At 39.5% G+C, this 21,496-nt stretch overlaps 1 protein-coding gene across 4 annotated transcripts in view; it reads left to right on the top strand.

The window, feature by feature from the left end:
- LOC122031773 (alanine--tRNA ligase-like) overlaps window positions 1-21,399 on the top strand; it is a 34,984-nt gene extending 13,585 nt beyond the window's left edge. For 3 of the 4 annotated variants that reach the window (XM_042590907.1, XM_042590909.1, XM_042590908.1), the window contains exons 7-22: window positions 14,893-15,013; window positions 15,647-15,706; window positions 16,390-16,440; window positions 16,580-16,675; window positions 17,084-17,185; window positions 17,899-18,021; window positions 18,667-18,810; window positions 18,905-18,976; window positions 19,082-19,157; window positions 19,235-19,377; window positions 19,471-19,579; window positions 19,656-19,843; window positions 20,449-20,538; window positions 20,614-20,796; window positions 20,883-21,056; window positions 21,125-21,399. In XM_042590907.1, coding sequence (XP_042446841.1) covers window positions 14,893-15,013; window positions 15,647-15,706; window positions 16,390-16,440; window positions 16,580-16,675; window positions 17,084-17,185; window positions 17,899-18,021; window positions 18,667-18,810; window positions 18,905-18,976; window positions 19,082-19,157; window positions 19,235-19,377; window positions 19,471-19,579; window positions 19,656-19,843; window positions 20,449-20,538; window positions 20,614-20,796; window positions 20,883-21,056; window positions 21,125-21,196 — 1,804 coding nt within the window. In that variant the 3' untranslated portion in view covers window positions 21,197-21,399. Of the gene's footprint in view, window positions 1-14,892; window positions 15,014-15,646; window positions 15,707-16,389; window positions 16,441-16,579; window positions 16,676-17,083; window positions 17,186-17,898; window positions 18,022-18,666; window positions 18,811-18,904; window positions 18,977-19,081; window positions 19,158-19,234; window positions 19,378-19,470; window positions 19,580-19,655; window positions 19,844-20,448; window positions 20,797-20,882; window positions 21,057-21,124 lie in introns of all 4 variants that reach the window. The other variant, XM_042590906.1, reaches the window with a different exon arrangement.
- Window positions 21,400-21,496: the final 97 nt, after the last annotated feature.

Raw genomic sequence — 21,496 nt, 5'->3', positions numbered from 1 at the left:
GCAGAACTTAGAATGACTTAACTCTTACTCGGCTAGCTGAACTAATTAACTCAACATGGAATCCCTCAGGCTAAAGTAAATCAACTCAAATTGACTCGCCTTAGAGTGACTTGACTTGGTTGGACCTTTGGGTTTAGAACATATGGTGCTAGCGTGATGGAAGCCCATGACATAGTTGGAAGCATTCAAAGCCAATCGAGTTATAACCACAACAACATATATATAGGTTTTTATGAGTCTGATTTTTTTGACATCTGTGCTAATTAGTAAATTTTATAATGTGTAATATGAATATATGAATAAGAAATGGACATTGAAAAAGCCATATATATTAACTTATTTCAGATCGAATTTGACCCTAAAGCTTTGAGCTAAATATTGGAAAGGGTAGCTTCTTCCCTCGGTACGAAAGAGATATCTTCAAGTTAACTTTTGTCTTTAGAAGAGTCCCTTAGTTCGAGAGGAAGAGCTCTTGCCAGTAGACCGCCAACAACCCTTGTTTTAAGTTGATGAAAAGTTCAATTCCATTAACTTTAGGCAAACATTTAAGGTTAGGGTGAACCTTCTGTTATATATATATATATATATATATATATATATATATATATATATATATTACTAAATTTTTTTGTAAAAATTTTGTAAGGTTAGGGTGAACCTTCTATTACTAAATTTTTTAATTTTGTAAAAATCAACATGATAATCATCGTCCTTTACCTTCGTTGTTGTTAATATATATATATTAACAACGGTCTTCAAGTCGGGGGGTCAAATCTACACGCTTAATTTGACCGGATATATATTAACAGCGGTGAAGCGACCTTCACTCTGCATGAAATTTCCGTTAGTTTTTCAGTGATCGGCGCTGGTAAGCGCATGCCATTATTTTCTCCCTGTCCTTAGGATCAAGGCTTGCTGATCATCGGCCCTAGATGCTAGGCCTCAGTCTATCTGCGCGATGCTGTCCCGTTCGGGGGTTTATAATCGCCGGTTCGACTCTGGAGTTTAACGTCGCCGCTCGACGATCTTCAAGCCGGGGGGTTTATAGTCGCCGATCCGACTCTAGAGTTTACCGTCGCCGCTCGACGGTCATCAGGCCGGGAGGTTTATAGTCGCCGGTCCGACTCTAGAGTTTAACGTCGCCGCTTGACGGTCTTCAAGCCGGGGGGTTTATAGTCGCCGGTTCGACTCTAGAGTTTAACGTCGCCGCTCGACGGTCTTCAGGCCGGGGGGTTTATAGTCGCCGGTCCGACTCTCCTGCTTCTCTTTCTGGCTTGCTTCCAGGTCGGATGCTATGAAAGTCGTGGCCTCCGATCGGGCAGGGTGGATGTACCTCTTCATAAACTAGAGAAGGTGGCTTTTTGGTTATAGTGTTTACCTCGATTCGTGGCACTTTCCGAGCGAATTTAGCCTCGGCTCGGACCATCTCTACATAGCATCGCCGAGCGGCAAGCTGATCTCCTCGGACCTCCCCTACTTGGTCTTCCACTAGGAACTTGATCTTCTGGCAGAAGGCGGAGACGACCGCTCGGAATTTGTTGAGAGCCGGTCGCCCCAGGATAACATTGTACGCGGAGGGAGCATCGACCACGATAAAGTTGGCGGTCCGCGTATTCTGAGTGACTCCTCCCCCAGCAAGATAGCCAGCCGGACCTGTCCGACTGGCAAAATTTCGTTACCAATGAACTCGTAGAGGGGGGTTGTCATCGGCAGCAACTCGGCCCAAAGCTGATCTCGGGCCCATTCGCCTGCTCTTGACTGCAGCCCACCGTATGGATCGTAAGCTGCCTTGCATGCGCCTTCCTCGCCCTGTTGGAATCTCCTCCGGTCGGCCCTCTAGCGATGATGTTGATTTCACCCTCGACGCATTGCCTCTATTCTCCTCCCGAACGGATGGTCGGGGTCGTTCATGCGATGCCCGAGGAATGACCCTGTGCTGGTGGTTATGTTGCCGCTCGGGAGATCTCCTTTCTGTACGCCGAGCGGGACTTTGGTGTTGATGTCGTTGATTCGGCGAAGGTGATCGACGGCGATAGCTCCTCGGCGTAGGATGAGCGATTGGGGGAAGGCTCCGACAGTCGCGGGTGTTGTGAGTTGCTGACTGATGGAGCGAGCAAAACATGGGAGTCCATACCTTCCCCTTGGGCTTGGGCCGATCGGCTGCCACTTGTTGGACGACGTGCGACCTTGTGTGCTGATGGCTTTCGCTCGGCTGAGGATGGTGGCTCGGAGGGTATTTCTTTTTTCCTTGCCATCTGAGCTTCCTCCACATTGATGTACTCGTTGGCTTTGTTCAGCATGTGGTTGTAGCTGCGAGGCGGCTTTCGGATAAGCGATCGGAAGAACTCACCGTCCATAAGCCCCTGTGTGAACGCGTTCATCATAGTTTCCAAGGTGACCGTCGAGATGCCCATGGCCACCTGGTTGAAGCGTTGGATGTAAGCTCGGAGCGACTCCCTCGATCCTTGCTTGATGGCAAATAGACTGACGTTGGTTTTCTAATAGCGTCTGCTGCTTGCGAAGTGGTGGAGAAAGGCCGTGCGGAACTCTTTGAAGCTTGTTATTGATCCGTTTGGCAACCTCTGGAACCACCGTTGCGCCGACCCATAAAGGGTGGTGAGGAACACTCGGCACTTCACCCCATCTGTATATTGATGTAAAGTGGCGGTGTTGTCGAACTTACCCAGATGGTCGTCCGGGTCAGTGATCCCATTGTATTCCCCGATCGCCGGGGGCGCGTAATACCTTGGTAGTGGGTAATGTTGGATGACCTCGGAGAATTGCCGATTGATCCGCTCGGGGGACGAATCTGTCCGGGGCGCCTTACCCTTCCTTGCGTCACGGATGGGCGCCTCGTCAGACGAAGAGCCTCGGTCGAGGTTGGCTTGCGCGACTTCTGATGGCGTTTGGAATAAAGCCCAATGGAACGGTATCGGGGCGGGCGGAGTTTCCACCTGAGTGCCGGTCGGACCTTTGTTCTGGCCCATATTGAGAGCTGCTCCGGCCGGTTGTCTAGTGCCGCCCGACTGCCTGATGCCGACGTTGCCTGCTGCGCTATCCGATTGTCTTGAGCCTTTTGCTGTTGCTCGACTATCTTGGCCGCCCGCGCTTGGATGAGCGCGTCTAGTTCTTCGGGAGAGAGTGTCACCGTGAGTTGGCGTCCAGCTTCTTCCATCGTCTTTGCTCGGATTCAGGTGCGTTCCCACATATGGCGCCAATTTGATCCTGTCCGAGCGCTAAGTCGATGGACGCTGGGGACGTGGTGCTCTCTGCTGTCTTCGACTGGTGATGTGGATCTCCGGCGGACCTGCAAAGAAGTCGAGCCGGGAGGCCACGACGGTCACGAGGTGCATGACTTAGGGCAAGCCAGAGCGAGTCTAGTTGGTGTGTCCAAACCGGTAGTGCGGGAGAGCATCCAACACTGGTGACTAGGACCTTTGGCTGCATGGCGAAAATCAAAGCTTTTGCAGTGACATGTGCAGATGGAGGCACGAGGTTAACTTGCTCGCTAATTCTTGATGTGAAATATTCAAAAACAAAAATGTGTTTCTCTTAAAAAAACATGTATATGTGTTCTTGAGCTCCAACTGTAGTTATGTTTTTTATGATTCAATATAATGAAATAAACATATTTTTTGAGATATAAGAACACTGTAATTACCTCTCCTCCCAATCAGTGAATCAAGAATGAGGTTTGCAGTGTTTGCACTCTTAATGCAAGAAGAACTTGAAATTCAAAATGTTTAAAAATAAGACTCTAAAAATAACATTTTTTTTATCTTTAACTTAAATATAATCTTTGCAGTTACTTTTATTCATAGAATTAACTAACGATATTAATTTTAGCTAAAAAAAATATTTTTGTGGAGTCAATGAAGAATCAATTAATTCTATGAATAAAAGTGATTTTATGAATAAAAGTGACTACAAAAATCAATATTTAACATAAAGATAATTTTTTTTTATGTTTTAGAGTCTTGTTTTTATACATTTTGAGTTTCAAGTCCTTGCATGAAAAGTGCAAACACGGTCAGTATAATTTGCTCTGCAAACTTCATTCTTGATTCACTGATTGGGAGGAGGTAATTGAAGTGCCCTTGTATCTCAGGAAAACATGTCTATTTGATTATACTAAATCATAAAAAACATAGCTATAATTGGAGCTCAAGAACACAGATACATGTCTTTTGAGGAGGAAAGTAATTTTGTTTTTGAATATTTCACATCAAGAATTAGCGAACAAGTTCGCTTCATACCTCCCATATGCACACGTTGCTGCAGAAGCCTCTCCTGCACTGCTGGTTTGGGCACACCGACTCGACTCGCTTCGGCCTGCCCCAAGTCATGCACCTCATGACCGCTGTGGCCTTCCTTCTGCACGCCCAAATCAAGCTGCCCGACATGCATCGTTTGTCTTCTCCACGACCATAATTTAGCTAATAAAAATTAAATTTATCTGGCAAAATAAATGTAAATTAAAACTTAATTTTAGTCAATAATTTTAATTATTACCGATCAAACTCATATTTTCTAAAATAAATTCACAATTATATTATATTTAATAAATACAACAGATATATAATATAAAAAAAGTTGATGGGCCTCAATTAAATAGACCTATGCCTTAGCCGCCCTGCCATCATACATCTATCAACAACCTTAGTTGGTTTGAGATTGCAAATCTTGTTTATAATCAACATTTATTTTCATAATGAAGGCACTCTTTCTAATGATTGTTAAACTTAAATGTGAATATTTTTTTATAGGTAAACTATGTTTTGATATAATTCATGCTACATTTATCATGTTTTAGTTGAATTAGATCAAATCAAGCCTATAAATAATACTCAATATTCAGATAAAATTTCAAACCTTGCTAGAACCAAATTAGTTCAGCTAAGTTACCTTCCATATCTAAATGAACATTATGAAGCATGGAGATGGTTATTGGTCCGTATGAACAATGTGTTAATTAAATGAGCCTTTTTTGGGATGGATTAGACTTCGGATACGAGAGTTTTTTCTTATGAATTACTTGAACTTGAGTATTTGATATTGTCATGGAAATTAGTCTAATACTATGATTATCTTGGAACTGAAACTCATTTTACCTTTTATATTTTTGTTAATTTTGCAATGAAGACCTTGTCACGATCCGTCTGAGTTTAGTCCACCAAAAGGTAGACTTTGGTCAACACGCATGATATGAAGTAATGTTACAGCAAACACCATCATACCAACTCAATGACATAACATAATCTAACCTATGAAAACTCTGTTGGTGCAGGGTGCACTAGAATCGAACCTGAGTTTTGATGTTGTCAAAGGTTCAAATTAAGTCTTGTTGTGATCTAACAAGTCGACTAAGGGGGCAGGTTGTTTACTCAACCGAGAATGTCCTAGTCGTGATTAGGAAGGAAAGACTTAGCAGATCGTGGAAGTTAGGCAGAAAGACCAAGTGGGTCGAGAGGATCCGACACTTTAGCAGGAAAGTTCAATAGGTTTGGAGGACCGAAGATCGAGGGAAAGGCCTAGGTTGATCCGATGCTAAGCGACAAAGTCCAAACAGGTCTGGAGGACCAAGGTTTGGCAGGTAGGTTAAGGTAAGCAACTAGAGGAGCGAAAGTAAGGTCGTGTTCCGGGAAGGAACAAACCCTAGGTCGCTGATCTAACTGAAGAAATCAGGAAGGTTTCCAAGTTGAGATCAAGACAGTGTTACTGTCTTTTACTACTCATGCATCTCATTATATTACTGTGCTAACCTTTGTTTTGCAGGGAATTGCCTAACTCTAATTTGCTAGGAACGACGTGATCGGTCGACCAAACAAGGCTAACTCAGACTAGATTAGTTCAGACCAAAGCAAAGCACAGTCTGATCAAAGCTTGATCGGTCGATCGAACTAGAGGATTAGTCGATCGAATCTTGATGATGCGGCACAGATTAGACCTAGCCAAAGCAGATCGGTCGATCGAACTGGAGGATCGGTCGACCGAAAGATCTCTCATTAATGGAGCATTAAATGCGAATCTCGGCGAACAGGGAAGGTTCAATGTTCCGTCGACCGAACCATTAAACATCATTAATGCTCAAAGATCGGATCTCAGCAAAGAAAGAAGGGAGCGGGTTCAGTCGACCGAACTTGAGGATTGGTTGACCAAACTTGAGGATCGGTCGACCAAACGATGACAATTCTTATAAAAAGGGAGCTCAAGGTCCGAGACAGATAATCAATTTTCTCCAGTTCATCTCTGTGAAAAGTTGCTCGTGCTACTACTTTGCGCTTCATCTTCAAAGCAAGCTACTCCATCCAGAAGTGTCGAGCTTCGCATATTGATTTATTTAAGCTTGCATTGTATTTAATTTGAAAAGAAGATTGTAGTTTGTTACTATCTTCTCCTTGCATCTGTACGCATTGCTTCTTTCCGAAGATTTCGGAAAGAAGAATCATAGTGGATTGCCCAACGGTATGCAAGAATCGCGGGTCTTGGAGTAGGATTTGACGTAGGCTCCGAACCAAATAACCGACTTGTGTCATTTGTATTGCTTTCATTTTGATTTCCGCTGCTGATTTATTTTACAAGCAAAAGAAAAATTTTTAACGTGTGATATTCACCCCCCTCTATCACATCTTTCGATCCTTGGAACTCTTCAAACAAAGATCAGGTTTCCACAACTAGAAGAGGCTGTCCAAGACTACAATCGATGAGAAACCTTCTCTACCTACCTAAACAAGGTAGAAATCTTATAGATTCACCTAGAAGGCAGGTCTACTTGCTCTAGGATAGGAGAAACTCCTCACTGTTGTATATCTCAAGAGATGAGCATGATAGGTGGAGTAGCACACCAGATTGAGAAGCAATTTACCCACTGCTCATGTGAGAGAGCTCTTATTATCGACTATTTTGCTGCACATAGGGAGAAGAATGTTGGGATCTAGCGTGCCAGAAGACGCGGAAACGCAGCGGAAAAATACCTTTGTTGCGTGCCCTTCGCAATCCCGACAGCAACCTTTTCTTTGGATCCAAATCTCAGCGCGTTCAAGTGTCCGCGCCTCTATGGTATCCACACGAACATATCCTTCGTTCGTCCCACGAACAAAGCCTTTGGAGAAGAACCATCTTCTTGTGCTAGCAAGAAGTATGGTTCGGCCATGGAAGAAAATTCGGCCATGGAAGGAGGAGGAAGAAGGAGGAGGAAGATCAAGAGACACCCATCTCATCTAATGAAAAATCTCACCAAAAAATCTATTTATATTCATCTAATGAATATGAAGGGTTTTTTGTCTCTTTGTATTCCTCTTAATGGGTTGGATTATTATATTGGATTAATCATTAATCCAATAATCCAATAAGTCTAACCCATTAATCCAATGTGTCTAATTCGGATTGAACTCAATCCAATGAGTGGGTTCATTTGAGTCTAACTCAATTAGTAACCAAAAGGCCTAATCATCTCATGATTGGCTCTTAGGGCTAATTACTAACAATCTCCCATTAGCACTAGTGTCAATCACCACTAAGATGACACCAACACTTTGAATTTACCCATTATTCTTAATATCCTTAGTATTTTAGTCAAACTAAAATACCCATCTCCGAACCAATATGTTCTTTGTGTGTGACCCTATAGGCTCTCGTAACATTGGCAATGTATCCAAATCGACATTTGCGATACATAAACAAAGAGTGACATCTAGCAATGCATCATTGCTACCCAAGTGACGAGAAAGTCGAGATCCGACCTAACCTGTCCGTGGCTATTATCTTGTATGACTCAGTCCCTTTATCCTTGATATCTAGATTGATTAATGAGGCATAGACCGTGTTATCCCCTTATCAATCTTTATATTTCTTGATCTCCAAGTAGACACACTATACAAATAAGCTCAATATCTTATATTGACTTATCTGAGTATGGCCATACATTCCTGTGTCCTACTAATCAAGGGGCCCACAGATATCGCTTCTGTTATATGGAAGGGATAAATCTCATTTACATCACTCACATCCCTCCGCATAATTTATTGCATACCCAGTGATCGACTTTATAGTCCACCCTGTTACGAGTGACGTTTGACGATACCAAAGTACACAACTCCTTATGTAGGGAACCGTAGTGACTTCAGGTCTAAGGACTATTCATACCAATAGTCACATGAAAATGTTTATGACACTCATATAACGATCCATGAAACATCTCATAGCGGGTCAATTCAGAATATATTCTCTAATATATACTCATGTGTCAACCTGATATCTCATATCCATGACTTGTGAGATTAAATCATCCGTTGACCTACATGCTAGTCTTAACGCATTAATATTGTCCTTGTATGTTAATGCTCGACTAGGAATAGTTAAGAGTAGTGTTCTCTACAATATCTCACTATCAATTCAACCAATTGATTATTGTAGATAAGAACCTACCACCGAAGGACATTATTATATTTATTCATTCGGCACTGAACTGAAGTAAATATAATAACCATAACCTTTGCCTTCTAATGAAATGATGAAATATGATACAAAATGTCCTAAGTCAATCAACTCTTGATTGCCTCTTAAGGCTTACACTAACAATCTCCTTATATCACTAGCGTCAATCACCAAAATATCTCATATCCATTGACCTAGTGTGATCATCATGCTTTCTTGGTACCAAAGCCTTGGTCAAAGGATTTGTAATGTTAGCATTGTTTGGTTATCTGCATATCCTCATATCTCATATATCGAGGATCCCTCTAATGAGATGAAATTGTTGTAGTATCCAATACCCAAGACCATCATTTAAGTACAATACATGCCCTAACTGCGATCTAGAAACGTCCTTGTCAATTTTGGAAGCTTGCACCACTATAACCCTTTACAGCAATAGCAACAGCTCTTCATCGCCTCCAAAGATCAAGAAATAATCTTGAGTCCTTCTCAAGTACTTAAGAATATTTTTTACTGCTATCCAGTGACCTTCACCTGGATCTGACTGACATCTGCTCATTATATTTAACGCATACGAGACATCTGGGCGAGAACAAAGCATGACGAAACTTTTCAGCACCTTGTCAATATATGCACTCTGGCTTAGAACAAGCCATCTCCTGGATCTATCTCTATAGATCTTGATGCCCAAAATATAGGCTACTTCACCTAAGTCCTTCATTGAGAAACAATTCCCAAGCGAAGTCTTCACTAACTGAAGAGTAGGGATATTATTTCTAATGAGATGTATGTCATCTACATACAATATGAGAAAAATGACTGTGCTCCCACTAACCTTCTTGTAGACACAAAGTTTATCTTCATTCTTAATGAAACCAAATGTTTTGATTGCATCGTGGATCGAAGATTCCGACAGAAGCTTGCTTGATCCATAAATAGATCTTTGCAACTTCTGAACCTTTCCGGCGTACTGCGGATCTCTGAAACCTCGGGTTGTGTCGTATACACATCCTCGAGTAGATTCCGTTAAATGCGATTTTGACATCCATCGCGGATCTAATAATCGTAGTAAGCGTGATATAGCGTGATCCTAATGGACTTGAGTATCGGGGTGAAAATGTTTCATCATAGTCTATACCATGAATCCGCTTGAATCCTTTAGCCACCATCTACCTTTATAGGTATCATATGACCATCCATGTCGGTCTTCACCTTGAAGACCCACATACACCAATGGGTTTGATCCCTTCGGTGGATCAACCAAAGTTCATACTTGGTTAGTGTCATGGTTTTCATCTCGGATCTCGTGGCCTCCGCCATTTCTCGAATCTGGGCCTGTCGACTTCACGATAAGATGTAGGCTCATCAAGACCGATAAGCTCTACATCACCGTGGTCAGACAAGAGAAATGAATATTTCTCGGGTTGACGACGAATCCTATCAGATCTGCGTAGAGCATGTGCTACTTGAACAGGTTGCTGCTCCACAACTTCTTGTGGTGTAACAAAATCCTGAACCACAACATCTTGTGGTACCTGTTCAATTTCCATCAAGGTGTCAGTGCTAGTATCTTGAACTTCTTCAAGATCGACTTCACTCCCACTAATTTTTCTAGAAATAAATTTCCTTTCTAGAAACATACCAGTTCTGGCAACAAACACCTTACCATGTGTGGGATTATAGAAGTAATATCCCTTTGTTTCCTTGGAATATCCTATAAAATAGCACTTGTCCAATTTGAGTCCTAGTTTATCTGAGACTAGTCGTCGAACATAAGCCTCACAATCCCAAATCTTCATAAAAGACATCTTGGGGCTCTTCCCTATCCATATCACATATGGTGTCTTTATGACAACCTTAGATGAAACTCGGTTAAGTGTGAAAGCAGCTGTCTCTAGAGCATGTCCCCAGAAGAAAGAAGGAAGATCTGTATGACTCATCATCGATCGTACCACATCTAATAAAGTACGATTCCTCCTTTCTGATACACCATTCCATAGTGATGTTCTAGGTGGAGTGAGTTGAGATATGATCCCACACTTAACGAGATGGTCATGAAACTCTTGGCTAAGGTATTTCCCACCTCGATCTAATCGAAGCATCTTAATACTCTTACCAAGTTGATTTTATACTTCATTCTTGAATTCTTTGAACTTTTCAAAGGATTCTGGCTTGTGTCTCATCAGAAACACATAGCCATATTCACTGAAATTATCAGTAAAAATAATGAAGTAATGTTAGCCTCCTCTAGCTGCTACTCTAAAAGGGTTACATACATCAGTATGTATGAGTCCTAAAAGATCATTAGCCCTTTCGCGGTGTTTGAATGGAGTCTTTGTCATCTTGCCTCGAAGACAATATTTGCATGCTCATATGATTCAAAATCAAATGAGTCCAAAATCCATTCTTATGGAGTTGGGATATATAACTCTCATTTTGTGAACTAAGTGAGAATGCCAGAGATATGTTTGATTCAAATCATTAGACTTGAACCATTTGGTATTTATGTTATAGATTGGTTTGCCAAAGTCTAGAACATAGAGTACATTCACAGGATGTGCACTACAATAGAACATTTTATTGAAATAAACGGAACAACATTTGTCCTTTATTACAAATGAAAAACCTTTCTTGTCCAAACAAGAAACAGAGATAATGTTCTTGGTCAAGGTAGGCACATAGCAGCACTCTTTAAGTTCTAAAACAAGCTCAGTAGGCAAAGATAAGGAATATGTTCCTACAGCGACAACAGTAACTCTTGCACCATTGCCTACTCGTAGGTCCACTTCGCCCTTTGTCAACACTCTATTATTTCTCAGCCCCTGCACATTCGTCCGGTATCTAATACCCATGAAGAAGAAATAGATAGATTGATTTCTATAACATATATACCTGAGGCAGAAGTCTCACTTCTCTTCCTTTTTTCAGTTCCTCTAGGTATACCTTACAATTCCTCTTCCAGTGTCCGGTCTCACCACAGTGGAAGCAGGTTCCTTCCTTAGCAACCCCACCTTTGGGTTTCAGTGCATGAGTCTTGCCCTTTCCTTTGGCTTGGGTCTTACCCTTACTTTTAGGCTTCCACTTGCCTTTACCCTTAGACACCATCAAAATGGTACTAGGCTTTGCCTTCTTAAGGTTGAGTTCAGCAGTTCTCAACATGCTCAACATCTTAGGCAGCGGTTTATCAATTTCATTCATGTTGCAGTTCATGACAAATTGACTATAGCTATTGGGCAATGTTTGCAAGACAAGATCAGTGGTCAATTCTTGGCCTAGTGGAAATCCCAACCTTTGTAGATTCTCCACATTCCCGATCATTTTGAGCACATATGCCCTACGGGACTTTCGTCTTGCATTTTGCATTGAAACAGTGCTTTAGAGATCTCAAATCTCTCATGCCTAACCATATCATAAGCATCCATGTTCTCATGTTGCTTCTGAAGCTCAGAGTTCATGGTGGTGAGCATAAGGCATGATACATCTAATGCATCATCTTGATGCTTGTAAGCATCCCTATCAGCTCTAGTGGCAGTAGCAGGGGGCACTTCAGGAATAGGCTGCTCTAGGACGTACAGTTTTCTTTCTCTCTTGAGAACTATTCTTATGTTTCTATACCAGTTTAAAAATTAGCTCCATTGAGCTTATTCTTATCAAGGATAGATCGCAGAGATAGTGTCTTCTACTTACTAGATGACATGGTGGTCTACAACAATAAAATGCAGAGAAGTATCATACTCATACCATTTAATTAGGCCTTTAATTAAATGATTCTCCCACTAAATTCTAAAGCTTGATAGAAGCAAGTCACTACTAGTTCTATATCCATAAGGAAAGACATTCTAGTGGGATAAGATCCACATTATACCTCATCTTGAGTTAGCTTTGGCTAATCACCCAAGACTTGTATAAATAGGTAGGCAACGTGTACCAATTGGACAAAATCCATATTATACTTTTCTTGAGTTAGCTTTGGCTAATCGCCTAAGATTTGTATAACTTAGGTAGACAACGTTCACCAATTACATCCTATGTAACTCTTGTATCCTTAGGTGAACAACATTGTTTGTTCGTTTTCCCATCTTATGAAATCCATATTATAATTCATCTTGAGTTAGCTTTGGCTAATCGTCCAAGACTAATATAATATGATTTACATCTTACGGGATATGCCTTTAAGTTCTCAATCCAATTGAGGTAACTTAATTAAGTCATACCCAAAGGTCGTTAGTCGGACATCACAATTATCCTATCGCACTCTACCAAGATAAAACGAGCCACTTTGCTTTGGCAAACCTGACTACAGATGATCGAGGTAGTAATGAGTACCAAACTCTGGCAGGCATATGTAAATGACCTAATTACGATAGCTACACATGCATCACATACATCATGACATATCATGACATATATCAACATATTCACAAGTTTAAACGTGACAAGGTTATGACCCCCATAAATTACAATCTTCTCAAGCCAATGAGAAGAGCGATAAGTTAACCTAGGTCTAAGCCGCTTCTCCGAGCGCTTCCTTGGTTGTTGTATGTTGTTGTCCTTCCTTCCTTTTCACCCGTCTTCCAGAAGACTAACTCCTTCTAATTTTGTACATTACAAAATCTAAAAAACTCGAGTTACATTTGAGTGTAATCTAATTACAACAAGAATAAAAGGGATGAAGGCACGACACGCAGGCCGTATTATGAATTACAACATTACACACATCCAATCACATTGGGGTTAAAGGGCCATAACCATGCACCACGCCCCCGAAGCAAAAAATATTTTGCATACTCATTTTATGAGTTGCTGCCTTATCCGAGACCCTACTTCCCACAATACCAACTATGTTTCATTCTAAACAAAACATCTAGCTGAGGCCTTGTTGGTCACACACCAACTTCGCTTTGTTCACAACAAAACACCTTTCTTGGCCGAAACCTTGTTGGTCACACACCAACTTTCGGTCAAGGCTTAGGATTTGGCCGAGACATAAAATCTGGCCAAGACTCATAGTTTGGCCGAGATTCACAGTCTGGCCGAGACCCATAATTTTGCAAATCACAGTAAACCTATCATGCAATTCTATATCATATATAAAATTACTGACAACTTAGCATATTCTTTCGCAAGTGGCTCTGATACCACTGTTGGGATCTAGCATGCCAGAAGACGCGAAAACGCAGCGGAAAAATACTAGATCAACTTATCCAGCGGATCCATGCGAAAGGGAAGAAAGAATTTCTATAAACTAATCTATGCTAAGCTACATGATAGGATTATATCTTTGTTGCATGCCCTTCGCAATCCCGACAACAACCTTTTCTTTGGATCCAGATCTCAGCGCGTTCAAGTGTCCGCGCCTCTATGGTATCCACATGAACATATCCTTCGTTCGTCCCACGAACGAAACCTTCGGAGAAGAACCATCTTCTTGTGCTAGCAAGAAGTATGGTTCGGCCATGGAAGAAAGTTCGGCCATGGAAGGAGGAGGAAGAAGGAGGAGGAAGATCAAGAGACACCCATCTCATCTAATGAAAAATCTCACCAAAAAACCTATTTATATTCATTTGGATGAATATAAATAGATTTTTTGTCTCTTTGTATTCCTCTTAATGGGTTGAATTATTATATTGGATTAATCATTAATCCAATAACCCAATAAATCTAATCCATTGAGTCTAATCCATTAATCCAATGTGTCTAATTCGGATTGAACTCAATCCAATGAGTGGGTTCATTTGAGTCTAACTCAATTAGTAACCAAAAGGCCTAATCATCTCATGATTGACTCTTAGGGCTAATTACTAACAAAGAAATGGGCTTGCAAAGAGAGGAGAGGGAGGTGCCTGTACTGCACATAGGGAGAAGAAATGGGCTCGCAAAGAGAGGAGAGGGAGGAGCTACAGGCTGATCTAATTGAAGAGGAAGAATTGGGATCAAGAGAGGAAAAGCAAGGTAAGAGAGTTGCTCAAGAGATCGAGATGGGGATGAGAGGCGGGTTTAGAAGAACAAAGACGTGGTGCTGTTTCCTCCCTAAATAAGGTAATCCTCCTTTAAACCCCTAAAGCTACTAAGGTCTCCCATTGAATCAAACATTTTCACATTTAGTCATCAAAACCAAATTGACTTTAATTCGAGCCTACATGAGTTCAAAAACTCAACTTGATCTCCACTTGACCACAACCTCAAAGAAGCTAACAACCTCAAATTGAATCTCACTATAGCACCAAAATTAGCCTCTAAAAAAAGTTTAACTTATATTTAAATTCATTCAGCCTCAAACCTGACCACTAAACTCTGATCAATCTCTATAATTCAAGAAAAATCTTAATTAAAAGTTTGGGATACAACAGAGCTTGTGTTGTGTCTTTATTTCCAATTACTCTTCCTTCTTTCTTTTATTACTGGACTTCCTATGGCATCTCTTCTGTTTAATCACAGTACTATTTCACTATCTAGTCTTGTAGGTGTTGTTGTTGGAGTGATGGGTGATGTATTCCCAGAGCTTAGACAATACGAATGTAAGATACAAGAAATAATTGCAGAAGAGGAAGCAAGTTTTGGAAGGACACTAGTGAAGGTGATTCTGGTTTTCCTCATATGCTTCCATTCTCATGGTTCAATACCTCTAATATTATCTGCAACATTGTAAGATTTAGATTTAGGAATGTTCTTTTGTTTCTTTCAAATGCTATGGTTCATGCCACATATTAGATTCTCTATCTACGTCTGATATACTCTAGTTTAAAAATTAAAATATTAGAATATTTTGCTTTCCATTCATTGCCTAGTAAGACTTCATGTTATTTGACTCATTGGTTCTCCCTACATATTCTCACGTTAAGCATTGTCTCTACCTGTTGTTACAGACTTGCATTTGCTCACTTGTTCACTTTTAATCGTGCCATTTTTATTTGTATTTTTATTTTCTTGGATAAGCCATGGTGTGCAATTCTCTTTTTTTTTTTTTTTTTCTCTCTACTTATTTATATCTTGAAATCCCTGGTGGAATCCACATGTTATCAGAACATACCAAATGAAGAAAGTTACTAGTTATAGCTGAAGGAAAAAGGCTTACTTTGTTACATAATATCTGAATGCATAATATGCTTCAAACAAACAACACTCTTAGGCATGGCAACAACATGAATTGCAAAAGGTCAGTAACTCTGTTTATGGCTGCCCAATTTTTTGTGTGATTGTATTTTCACAGGGAATTGAGAAGTTTAAGAAGGCTGTGCTGGATGTTCAAGGCAGTAAAATAAGCGGGCAGGCAAGTTTGATGGCTGGTTATTTAGAAAATTTTAGATGCGATATTTTCACAAAAAATGCAATTTATTTAATCTAGGTGAATGTTTCATGCAACATTGAGGGAACTGGCTAATGCATTATTTCTTGTTTTTTCTATATCTAAATTCCTCGCAACTTTTTAGCTTTGTAGATGTCACTCAGTTTTCAGTTGTTTTGGTATATCGACAAGTTTGCCTTCATGGAATCTTTAAAGATATTTTAGTATGTTGAGATTCTCACTTTTCTTGTGTTTGCATGTTATTTGCATTGTCGTGAGGAGCAGGTGGTATATCTTGATTCACTTGGTGCCCATGATATTTGTCTGAGAGGTTACCTAGAAACTATTATTCTCTTTGACCGTTCCTTTTTAAGGAAGTATTGATATGTATTCCAATGTTTGCTTTCTCCTGGTTCCTATCTGTATTGATATGTATTCCAGTTCTCTCCAATGTCTTTTAATTCTTGACTTTAATCTTTTGATTACAATTAGTCTGATACATTTCCGATTTTTACTTCTAATGTTTATCCCATTTTGTGAGTTAAAACTTTTTTTCCGATCTTTTCTTTTCCATATATTGTTTCTTTAGAAATTTTATTGCTTACAATTTTCTTAGTTTTTTTTTTTAAATTTTAATCTTTACATGAGTTTATTTTAATCTTTGGCAGGAGGCATTTATTTTGTGGGACACCTACGGATTTCCCATGGATTTAACTCAGGTTAATTTACAATTTCATTACTGGGATATTGTTTCTTTCTCGTGAGCACGTGCCCATGCATGTGTATGAATATACAGTTCTTGCATATCTATTTTATATGGACTTGTTTCTTTTTTTGTTGTGAATATTTATTTTACAGCTGATGGCAGAAGAAAGAGGACTGACTGTTGATGTTGAAGGTTTCAATATTGCTATGGAAGAAGCCAGGGAAAAGGCTAGAAGTGCTCGCAGCAAGGTGCGTGCAGGAATATAATGCATTAGATAGAAAACCTAACAGCCATATCACATGATGTTCAGCGGAAAAGAGTGTAGAGGAGAGATGATAAGTGTTCTTGAAAGCTCTTAAATATACAACGCAGCCTTCAGCCTTTTAGGCAAAGAGATATTAAACGACTATATCGATGTGATTGGATATTTGTGTAAAATAAAGTCTTCTAACTCAACATATTTCAGTTGTTCATTGATTAAAAAAATTCTATCTACTTTTTCGTTGATAATCAGTAGTTTTATATATAGATGTACACTAAATTTGTTGGGAAACAAAGGACTTAATTTTCTGCTCCATCTGTCAAACTTGGTAGATTAATTTTGTTACCATGATAATGCTTTTTCTTATTTTGTGTTTGTTCCGTGTTCTTACCAGATAGCTGGTCATTCCATTGTGATGGATGCTGATGCCATTTCTGTGTTGCATAAGAATGGTGTGGGGACAACAGATGATAGCTACAAGTATATATGGCACCAGGTTTGAATGTAGATCTCACTGGGAATGTAGTTAAAAATTCTCTTCTCCTGAATCTTACTATTTATTGTGATATACCCCAATGTGTGGGTTAGTAGAGGGCCAGCTTTCATGGTTCTACAATAAGGTTGTCTAATTGAGACTTGTGACATCAAATTCAAGTAAATAACGTCTCTGCCCATACCCAAGTGACCCTTTACAACACATTTGTAGCAACCTCATGCACTACTATATCGTAGCTGATTATGATGCATTCTACATATGTAAGTAGCTGTTTAGTGCTTGTGTTCTCTAAAATTTCCCCTTTCATTAGCTAGATTCTGATATTTTATTTGTAATTAGCTCGCCTCCATCTCGAGCAAGTTTGTTGATATCAGCTTAGTGTTGTGATTGTTGTAGTCAAATTTGTTCTATCTGCCAAAGAAATACATAAGTTGAGCGGAATGGTAATATAGAACCTCATGCACTGCTGCTTCATAGTAGGTTATAATGCATTCAGCATTCTACAAATACAAGTATATTTTTAGTGCTTGTGTTCTGGTAAGTTTCCCCTTTCATCAGCTAGGTTCCAAATATTTTATTTGTGATTTAGGCTGCCTTCATCTTGAGCAAATTTGTTGATATCGATCAGTGTTATGATTGGTGTAGTTTGTCCTTATTGCCAAAAAATACACAAAATTGATCAGAATTTTAATATAGAGTCTCTCTTTTACCAGGACCATGAAAGTGTGGTTAAAGCTATATACTCAGGTACTGAGTTCTTAGACTCAGCCCTTGATCAAGTTGACATTGGCATTGTTTTGGAAAGTACAAGTTTTTATGCCGAGCAAGGGGGTCAGGTAATTTGCTATGCACAATTTAAGTTTTTATTCCTTGATCAAAGTGTTTCTAGTTCAGTTTTATCATTCTTTTCTTCATCTTGTCTTAGCATTTGAACTGGTTTAATAGACTCTTTTATTGAAATGATACAAATTTAATCTAAACCTATTCTAAATTTTTGGTAGTTCGCACTCTCTGTGTAGCTTACTGGTAACATATGGGCTAATACTAGCTTGTATAGTTATAACAAGACTTCTGCTATTCAATAGGTTTTTACTATATTCAGGGTTTTAACTTTCAATGGGCATTAATAGACTTCAAGTACATTATTGGTACGTGACATATTCGTTAACCTTCATAAATCATGATTCACTTCCCGTAACAAACTTCTTAGAGCATTAACTTTGAGACGGTTGCATTTCCAGTCACATAATGCCAGTATGGATTTCAGCAGCGAGTTGATTTGAGGGATGTGCATATATTTTAGAAGTTACACCTTAACAGTTGTTCCAATGTACTGAAACCCCAATTACACATTCACAGATCTAGATACTCGAATGCAGACTTATGGCTTATACTTTGTTATTTTAGCATATTAGGACTTCATCTTGTTTCCCCCATGTGTTGAAAGCATAGTTTTCTCACTTTCAATTTGATATTACTAGATATATGATACTGGATCGATTGAAGGATCATTTGGATCATTTCACGTAAACAATGTTCAAGTCTATGGAGGCTTTGTCCTCCATATTGGATCTTTTGCGGAAGGGGCTAAGACATTGATGGTCGGTGATAAAGTAACATGCAAGGTAAAACAGATAAAGATTATAAATTTTTTGTTTCTATCCTAGACTAATGTTTTCTTATGTCGTAATTCTTTTAATTTTTTTGTTCGGTTAATAGGTTGATTATGACAGACGCACCTTGATCGCTCCAAACCATACATGCACTCACATGCTTAATTTTGCTCTTCGTGTATGGAAAACAATTTCAATATCTTTTTCTTTTTTCTTCCACGATTGTTTTTCCTCCATTCTCTTACTCATGATTTGACTTACTCGTGATTTGACTGAGATTCAGGAAGTGCTTGGGAACCATGTTGATCAAAAGGGTTCAATAGTGCTTCCCGAGAAATTAAGATTTGATTTTTCGCACGGTAATATTCAACTCTGTTTTATAGAGTTCATTTTGGATTTCTTGGCACTTGTAATTTACTAGTCAACACGCGAACAGGAAAACCCGTTCATCCCGAAGAGTTGAGAAAAATCGAGTCAATTGTTAATCAGCAGATAAAAGATGAGATAGAAGTATATGCAGGTGAAGCAGCCCTTGCTGCAGCAAAACGTATAAACGGGTTGCGAGCTGTTTTTGGAGAAGTACGAAAGTTATTATTTTGACAATGAAGTGTACTCTTGATTTCATCAATCACTCAATCCTGTCTCTGTTAAATCTCTATCCTAATCGCTCAGATCTATCCTGACCCGGTGAGGGTTGTCTCCATTGGCCATAAAGTGGATGACATGCTACAAGATCCTGATAATCAAGAATGGTTATCCATTTCCACAGAATTTTGTGGAGGTAAATTTTTTGTCCTTTCTTCTCGACATCCTTGGTTGTGTTTTACTTTTGATACCTAATATTTTGTTTATGCCAGGGACTCATATATCTAACACTCGAGACGCTAAAGCATTTGCGCTTCTGTCCGAAGAGGGAATTGCTAAGGGAATCAGAAGAATTATAGCTGTCACAACTGCTCGCGCATTCGAGGCACTAGACTTGGCTTCTTCTCTTGCTTCTGAAATAGATGAAGCATGCAAATCTGAAGGAAGTTTGCTCGAGAAGGTACTCAACTACTGGATATTTCAAATACAAGTTCACGATGCACATTCCCTGAGTTCCTTTTCCGGTTCTATTTTCCTACATAATTGGAACTGCGTTACGAGATACAGAAATATTAACTGGTAGCTTTGTATGGAATTCTTTTATACTTTACATTTGATAATTGTGGGTTGTCAAATGTTTTGGAAGTTGGCATACATGATATCATCTTAGTAGGGTATCCTCTTCGAAAGCTCACATATAGGTGACTAAAACCCATCGCCAACAATTTCAAATTTTGATTTTAAAATTCTAACAGGTATGACAAATTGTAAGGTCTGCAAAGAATCATTGTACTGCAATATTTAGGATCATACCAGTCAGTGCTGACAATAGAATAAGGTGCCACCACTGGGTAACAAATCGACTAAATCATTCTTCTCTCTTTATTTGAAGTAGTTTTTTGATAAAGGTTTTATTCATGAGCTTGATTGATTGATGCTTCTTTCACATTCTGAATAAAAGGATAATGTACACAGTTAGGCCCTAAAGCAATAATCCTGACGCGTAATTTAGTTGATTCGAAAGACTGTATCTATTTCTGTATTTATCTTTTCACTTTTTTGTAGAAAGTTGCATCCCTGAAAAGTAAAATAGATGCAGCTGCGATTCCCGCAGCCAAAAAAGCAGATCTCAGAGCTGATGTTTCGCAATTGGAGGTAAATCCCACATTACAAATAGATCAAAGACTATCTTGTTCCCTAAATTCATCCTCTCTTGCTGCGCCTTATCAGGATCGAATTAGAAAAGCAAAAAGGAAGACCGCTGAGGAAAACATCATGAAAGCGGTCAAAACAGCAACAGAAGTTGCAAAAGCCGCCTCTTCAAGAGGAAAAACATTTTGTATCGTACAAGTCGATGTAGGACTTGATACTTCAGCAGTGAGGGAAGCTGTTCTGAAGGTTTTAGAACTACAGGTAACAATTTCTTAGTTTCTTTGCATTATAACAAGTCACGAGTTGATCGATTCATACAAAAATGTTTTTGCATCATTGTTGTGTAGGGTTTAGCCGCAATGGCATTCAGCACTGATGCGGAATCAAACAAAGCTGTGGTTTGTGCCGGTGTGCCTGACAATGGATCAAAGGATGGACTTGTGGTAGAATGGCTAAATGAAGTTATGAAGCCCCTCAAAGGGAAGGGTGGCGGCGGGAATAACGGTATCGCACAGGGCCAGGTAAGTAGCTAGAAAACTAAACTAACTGAATTAGTTTTTGGAAATTAAGGCAATCATTAAAATTTTAGGGGAACGATGCCTCCCGCCTTGAGGAAGCAATGGACATTGCATCCAAGTTCGCTTCCTTGAAGCTACACTGATACCTGCTGAATTTATAGAAGTTGTCGTCGCAAAGGAACTTTAAAGTGATCCCAACAGAAGCTACATCTTCCTAAAAGCATGGGCATTGTCATTCAAAGTCGACATTCAAAATTAGCTGTTAAATCATTGATACTTCTGATTGCAAGTCTCATGATAATCCTTAGTTAATTATGTTCAATCATAGTGATTGAGCTTCAACTAATTAGTGACTACGCTAGTTACTTCTTTTCAAAGTTACTCATTCTAAAAAAACATTACGAGGAAGGGTAGGATTATATTGGAAATTATATTGAGTCTAT

Source organism: Zingiber officinale, chromosome 11A (assembly GCF_018446385.1).
Source record: "Zingiber officinale cultivar Zhangliang chromosome 11A, Zo_v1.1, whole genome shotgun sequence".
Taxonomy (NCBI): Eukaryota; Viridiplantae; Streptophyta; class Magnoliopsida; order Zingiberales; family Zingiberaceae; genus Zingiber; species Zingiber officinale.
Note: the sequence above shows the minus strand (reverse complement) of the source record. Positions and strands in the feature narration are given on the sequence as shown.